Here is a 7,341-nt window from a genome sequence, read left to right as displayed (position 1 = left end):
GACAGCTTCAATTCTATTTCCTGCCTGAGGGCATGCCCTTGCCTCTGAGATTACCTTCCCGGCATTCCATATACATAGCACCTGTATCTTTTGCTTCGTCTTTGTCTCCCCCATTAGAATGCAAGTTCCTTGAGGGCAGGGACTGTTTTTGCCTTTCTTGGGATTCCTAGGGTTTAGCACAGTGCCTGGCACATTGTAAGCATTTAATAAATACCTGCTGACTGTCAGGCTCAATAACTACTCTGTTACCCCTACCTCCCTGCCCTTGACACTTCAGGCGGTTCTTCCATTCAATTTCCAGGGAGTTTCCCTGGGGAAACTGAGGCACAGAGCAGTATAGAGGGATTCTAGGTCCTGATGTCCTGAGTGTAGACTTGGACTGGAAGCAAGAGTAAGGGAAGGCAGCGGACTGTCGCCCCCCCGCACACCTCCCCGAAGCGCCGCTAAGAGGCGCTGTAGCGCGGCGGGCTCTGTTGGTGTTTCTCTAGCCCGCCGCGCCGGCTGCTCGATGGTACGTATAAAAGGCGGTGCCGGGTTGACGGTGGGCTTAGTTCGCTGGTGCTGGAGCTGGAGCGTAAGCTACAGGGGATCGGCAGGAGCTGTAGGGCCGGGGGCGCCGAGCTGGGGCCACGCAGCCGGCTGCCGGCTGCCGCGGGCTCTCTCGGCCCTCTGGAGCCGCCCCCAGCGGCCGGAGCCCCTTCCCCGCCCCCGCACCCCGCCCTTTCTCGGGGAACCTCACCCCGGCACGCCCGGCCACCGGCCTCTTCCCTGTCCCCGGGCTGCCTTCACCTGCCCGGAGTCCCGGCCTCCTCCCCTCCCCTTTCCCAGCTGCGGGGTTCCAGCCTCCCCTCCCCTTCCCCAGCTGCGGGGTCCCAACCTCTTCTCCCTCTCCCCAGCTGCGGGGGTCCCAGCCTTCTCTCACCCTCCCCAGTTACGAGGTCCCAGCCTCTCCTCCCTTCCTTTCCGCAGCTGCCGGGCTCTCAGCCTCCTCTTCCTCCGGGGGCCCAGCCTCATCTCTGTCCCCTTCCCCAGGCTGCAGCTCTCAGGCTTCTCTGTCTCCCTCCCCAGCTGCGGGGTCCCAGCCTCCCTTCCCTCTCCTGCCTCCCTGGGCTACCTCCTCCTTCCCACCTGGCCTCCTAACTTCCCTCCCTCTTTCCCTCCCTCTCCTCTTCCCGCCAGTCTCCTCCTGGGTGGAGGGGGGACCTAACTCTCTCTTCTTGCCCACAGCTGGGAATCCCAGCCCTCCCCCTTCTTCCCTCTCCTCTCCCCTGCCCCGGGATTCCCAGACTCCTCAGCTTTCCTTTCCTTTCCTCCCTCATATGGAAATCCTGGTCTCCTCTCCCCTCCTTCCCCCCTAGTCTGTGCACATCCCTTTCCACCTGCCCCCACAACTCTCTTCCCTCTAAGAGGAGCAGTTCCTTAATCTTTTAAAACATGAGCTTTTCTTAGTAATTCTTTTGTCTTTATTCCCTCCCCATCCCCCCCCCCCCCCGCAACGAGTTTATTTCTTTTCTTTGGGCTCTGATTTCCAGACCTCTCCCTAGATTCATTGCTGCCTATGCCCCAGACCCTGCTTTTCCCTTGTTGAGGTTGGAGGGACCCTCCCCTCAAAGAACAGCATAAGAAGATGCCGGGGCCTGGCTTCTGTGGTCTCTCCCCACTCCGGGTGTTCCCCTCCGTGTTTGTGGCGGCTGCCCTGCTAGGATTGCTTCCAGTACTGAGGAGCCATGGGCTGCAGAATACAGTGACATCAAAGGTGTCCACCATGGGCTTGTACATAGGCCCTGGCGATGGGGATGTCACCTCAGCTCCACCAGAGGTCAGCCACGAAGTCCACCCGGTGACCAACCATTCGGGGCCCTTTCATGGGAAGCCACGCAAGCCTTTTCCTGTCCTTGGCATCGATTATACTCACGTGCGGACCCCCTTCGAGATCTCCCTCTGGATCCTGTTAGCGTGTCTTATGAAGCTGGGTATGTTGTGTGACTTCTGTCTGGGCTGGGCAGTGGGGATTGGAGGGCATACTGTGCAACAGAATCACCCCGGTGGGTTGGGGAGAGTTCCCCACTCCCCCTTGCCTGGGGTTTTTGAGGCCAACTGTCCATAGTACAAATTCTTTCAGTAGGACTGTTTTCTCCAGGGTCTGTGACATTACTGAGGGGTCCAGGGTCTCTAATAGTACTGGGGAAATGTTGCTCTTACTGCCCATATGGGCAGGCCTAAGGGACAGATTTGTTTGTGCCTTCTGTCTATGTTAAGGCTAGTGAAGAGGGGCTTTCACTGGGGTCCTAATTGCCAGACGGTTATTTGGTGGTGAGGAACGTGGTCTTTTTTGTTTCTTTGTTTTTGCTGTGGACACCTTCCATTTTGCCTAGTGGCAGTGATCTGTGGGACTGAGGGCCTGGGTAGGTTGTATGTCTTTTCTGGCTTGCTTGAATCCCAGGTGAACTCTATGCTTAGGTGGGCTGGGAATCATCCCAGGAGTTTGTTTTCCCCTTCTCACCAATTCTCTGCCCATTTTGGGAGCCCTGAGGTATCTCAGCCACCGGGGCTTTAGGAGTTCAGAGGTTCACTCCAGAATGCAGATGTTTCTTGTGTCCACGATCCACTTCCAAAGATTTAGCAGTCAGCTTTGCATCTTGGCCAGATTGGGAAGAGCCTGGAGATGATTTGTGTGGCTATAATGCTGTCCTCTGTTCAGCTGGGGAGACCTTGGGAATCTCTGAGCTAGATCTGTGCTTGGGGAGGAGCCTGTCTGATCTTGGCTGGTTACCAGATCAGTCCCAAGTGTGTACTTAGCTGTTTCTTAAAACTCAGCCTGTGCCTGGCCATGGTGCTGGCCTGGGAGCTGCCGGAGCTGGATGGATGGATGGGTGAAGGTCCTTAGCACTACAGATGGGGCATCCTGGTTTGGGAAGTGATTGTGTGGACTTGGGTGAGGGTGGCTGGGGAGGATTAGTGGCTAAAAAGTGGCTCCTCCCTGGAGAGGCCCAGGTGGACTGAGCCAGTGTCACATGGGTGATTGACAGACCAGCCTGTCTGGACCCTGTCATGCCCAGCGATCCCAGTAGCCTGACTGGTTTTGTGTCAGGGGAGCCTTTTAAGCTGATTTTGCCCTGGGCCAGCTCTGGGAGTTTTGGTGACCTGGGTGTTCCAGGGGCTTGGTGGAGAACCTTCCCACCTTCCCAAGGACATGCAGGAGTGATGTCAGGATGTTAGGTTTTGGATAGTGATGCAGAAAGGTAGTACTGTCTTCTCTGATTCCTTGTATGGCTAATTTGTGATAGGTATATGATGTGCACCCGGGCAAGGTGGGCAGAGGCCACGTTGCCTGGCACCCTGGTCCTAGCTTACCCACTGCAGCTGAATGTCTTGCAGGCAGCAGGACCTACTTACGAGGTCTGGAGGCAGACAGCCTCGTATTCTCATCCGGACGATCCTGTGACCTTGACCGGCTGGAACTTCTCTCTGCCCCAGTCTCCCCTTCTGTAAAATGGGGATGGTTCTTGAGGTGGAGACCATGCTAGTTGCCTTATAAATCAGTTCAATCTATTGGGCATCGAGTGCCTGAGGAGACTGGTGTGGTGATGCAGTTGGATTAGAGCTGGCCTCAGAATCAGAGTCAGCAGGACCTGCTTTAAGTCCTGCTGCTGACCTTGCACTGACTGAGTGACCCTGGGCAAGTCCTTCACCCTTCAGTGTTCTCAGCATCTCTCTTAAGACTAAGTTACAGAGCAGTTGTCTGGCATTTTCTCACCAGGAGTTCCCTGTGTCGATGGAATCACGAGTCTAGCCCCACAAAAAACGAGCATGGCAGCGTGCTAGGTGCCAGAGATACCAAGAGGAAGACGAAATGAAAACCAATTGCCTTCCAAGAGCCTCCGTTTTACAATATGTAAATGTCATTTAAGGAGGAAGAAGGGATGTGCAACTCAGAGGCTCAGGACAGGCCTCCTTTGGAGATGTGGTGCCTGAGCTGATGCTTGAAGGGAGCCGGGGCTTCCAAGAGGCCTGCACTAGGAGGGAGCACGTTGCCTGGCATGGGGGGAACGCATGGCAGCAAAGGGCAGTTTGTACAAAGGCATGGAAGTGGGCATTAAGGTTCTGGCTTTGGGGCGCCTTGGTGTGGCTATGATGTGTCAGCCTTTTTCAGTCCATGAAAAGAGACTTCAGAGACATGTAAATAAATGTAAGTAAAAAATCATCCCCTCCTTCCACTGGTACATCTGGGCAGGGCCTCTGTGTGTGAGGCAGGGCTAAGCACTTACTACCACTCTTGCAGATAGAACTGATTGAAAAGTAGCCAAGACCCAAGTATCTCCCCCAGACATAGGTTCTAATACCATTGAATCTCGGAATTGGAAGCATCCTTATGTTGTTGTTCAGTCACGTCTGACTCTTTGTGACTTCATTTGGGGTTTTCTTGGCAAAAGTACTACAGTGGTTTGCCCTTTCCTTTTCCAGCTCATTTTACAGATGAGGAAACTGAGGCAAACAGGGTGAAGTGACTTGTCTAGGGTCACCCAGCTAGGAAGTGCCTGAGGCCAGATTTGAACTCACGAAGTTGAGTCTGACTCCAGGACTGGCACTCTATGCACTGCGCCACCTCGCCGCCCCTAGGGTCAGGGGTTGGGGAACCTGCAGCTGCTGTAGGTCGTCATACCCAGACCTGCACAGAAATACCCTTCACAGCATCCTAGATGAGTGGTCAGCCAGCCCTTGGCTGGAGAACCTCTCAGGAGGGGCCACCTGCTGCCTCCTAAGGGCGCCCATTCTGCTTGGACGTCATTCTGATTGTAGCAAGTTCGTCCTGCTACTTACTATGCCTCTGCCACTTTAACCTTTCCTCATAGATCTGCCCTCTGGTTCTTGCAGACAACTTTTCAAATGCTTGACAACCGCCGTCGTGGCCCACTAAGTCTTCTCTGGAGGAAGCATGCCCGGTTCCTTCCTAATAGGGTGATAACTGCACCTGGGTTTGAGTTGCTTCCCTAGCAGACCAGTCTGCAGTGAGGAGGGGAGTCCTCGGATGCTGGGGACTCCTCCCACAGGCTTGTAGTGCATGGCCCTCAGCACTGAAAAGGCTCTCTGGGGCCTAGCATCATTGAAGTGTATGATTCAGGGCTGGAAAGGGACTGTAGATTCCCCAACCCTTCGAATTCTATAGAGGAGACACCTGGGCCCCAGAGAGAAGTGAGGTTCCCTGGGGGTGCACGGGGTCAGAGCTGAGACCAGAACAGACCTAGTGTTTTTGCCATCATACAGCGGGGAAGGGGGTAGCCAGTAGATTCAGGGGACCCTACTGAGACTGTAGGATATGAGACAGCTCTCCATTTCTACCTTCCCTTGCCTCCTGTTTTAAACACTTACCATGTATTCACAAGTAGTCATCTCTAACCCATGACAGCTGAAGTGTTATCCCAGGATCGTAGGATTTTAAATATCTCACCCCAGGGAATCTTGCTGCAGCTGGTTTGGGGGTGTGGCTTATGGACTTTGTCCCTTTCTGTGAAGTTGTTTCAGGCTGGCCCTCGAGGGAGTTAATGAGCCAGAGGAGAAGTGGGGTGCCCCTGGGGCTGCTAAGGCTGGTTCCACTGACTGTACCAGCAGATACCCAAGAGATCGAGTGGGCTATTTTGGGGCCTTGCCTTTTCTCTTGCCTCCCTAACGTGGGCAGAAACCGTGTGCCCTGAGCCCTGATTCTGTCATCCAAGGCAACTGTTTCCCTGGCAGGGCCCCCTTCCTTTAAGAATAGAAAGTGCTGTGTGTGATGCTCCTTTTTATCCCAAAGCTTCAAATCAGCAAACCACACCTTGGGTGGTTATTGTAGGAGGAGGTGGTTAGAATCATACAGTGTTGGAAGTGAAAGGGATCTGACTTAGAACATAGGATGTCAGAGCTGGAAGGGCCCTTAGAACAGACAATGTCAGACCCAGGAGGGACCTCACATGGGTTTATAGTGCATGCTTAAAATATGACATCTAGAGGGGACCTTCAGAATCATTCAATCCAAGCCCCTTGTCTTACATAGCTTCCTGGATGGAGAAAAAAGGCTCCCAAGTTCTCTCCCTAATGTACTGTTGACTCACTATGTGGAACTTGTTCTGTCTCTGAGAAGGAAGGAAAGGGAGGAAACAAGTATTTATTAAGCTCCTGCCACATGCCAGTCGTTGTGCTAAGTGCTTTACAAAAGTTGTCTCATTTGTCCTCACTACAACCCCGGGAGATAGGTTGCTGTTATTGTCTCCATTTTACAGTTGAGGAAACTGAGGCAAACAGGTTAGGTGACTTGCTCAGGGTCACATAGCTAGAAAGTATCTGAAGCTGGATTTGAACAGGTCTTCCTGACTCCGTGCACTATGCCATCTAGCTGCCTCTAGAGACGGGACTATCAGCCTTGACCTTTGGTGGAGGTAACAGGTTACATAGATGAAAATTGTGCATGGTTCGGAGACCTTGGATTCCTTGGGAGAGCAGTTCCCCTCTCTGGTTTCAGTTTCCACTTGTATAGAAGGATGGGGTTAGACTAGATGGTCTCTAAGATTCTGTGGACCTGAGAAAAACTAGATTTTTGCGTAAGTAGTTTACTAATACTCAGATATATAGTTTGCAGTTTTAGTATTGACCTTTAGGCCCTTGCAATTCCCCTTGTCCCTCTGTTGGCCCTGGGCTTGCAGCCTTTGCTTGGGGATCTTTCTGGCTGGTTGAGAATGTGTTCCTGGAAGTCCAGGATTGCTGTATTAGCCACTGTGAGTAGTGGGAGACTTGGAGGCATTGGATCCAGTGAAGGCACTTGGCTGTGTGAATGAACTAGAAGAATCTACTAAGAATATCATGTAATCATTGGCATGTCGCAGCTGGTGAGGGCCTTTGAAAAGAGAACGTTAGAGGCAGAACGGACCTCAGAGCAAAGACCAGCAAGAGTAAGAAGGGATTTTAAATCAGTATCTGAACCGGAAGGGGCCTTGGGACACAAGATATCCAGGCTGGAAGAGGCCTTGGCACAGGGGATGTTGGTGTGGGAAGAGACCTTAGAATACCTGGGCTAGAAGGAGCTTTAGAACAGGGCATGTCAGATTTTGAGAAGATCTTAAAAGTAGTCTGTCAGAATAAATAGACTGTCACCATCCTTTGTTAGAAGCAAAGAGGTTGAATCTGGGAGGGACCTTAGAACATAGTAGGATGTTGAAACTAGAAGAACCTTTAGAGATTACCGAGCCATGACAGATCCCCTGGCCAGGTCATACAGTGAATTAGTGGCAAAGCCAGAACAGAACTCAAGTCTCCCAACTAACTCATAGGTCATTTTTCTTTCTTCATCTCCGCCCCCCCCCCCCCCCC

The 7,341-nt window shown here is 52.7% G+C and overlaps 1 protein-coding gene across 1 annotated transcript in view; it reads left to right on the top strand.

The window, feature by feature from the left end:
- Positions 1-889: 889 nt before the first annotated feature.
- SLC9A1 (solute carrier family 9 member A1) overlaps positions 890-7,341 on the top strand; it is a 68,414-nt gene continuing 61,962 nt past the window's right edge. Inside the window, exon 1 of the mRNA XM_027864831.1 lies at positions 890-1,973. Coding sequence (XP_027720632.1) covers positions 1,628-1,973 — 346 coding nt within the window. The 5' untranslated portion in view covers positions 890-1,627. The remainder of the gene's footprint in view (positions 1,974-7,341) is intronic.

The sequence above is a fragment of the Vombatus ursinus genome, unplaced genomic scaffold (assembly GCF_900497805.2).
Source record: "Vombatus ursinus unplaced genomic scaffold, bare-nosed wombat genome assembly UNPS02014777.1, whole genome shotgun sequence".
NCBI lineage: Eukaryota > Metazoa > Chordata > Mammalia > Diprotodontia > Vombatidae > Vombatus > Vombatus ursinus.
Note: the sequence above shows the minus strand (reverse complement) of the source record. Positions and strands in the feature narration are given on the sequence as shown.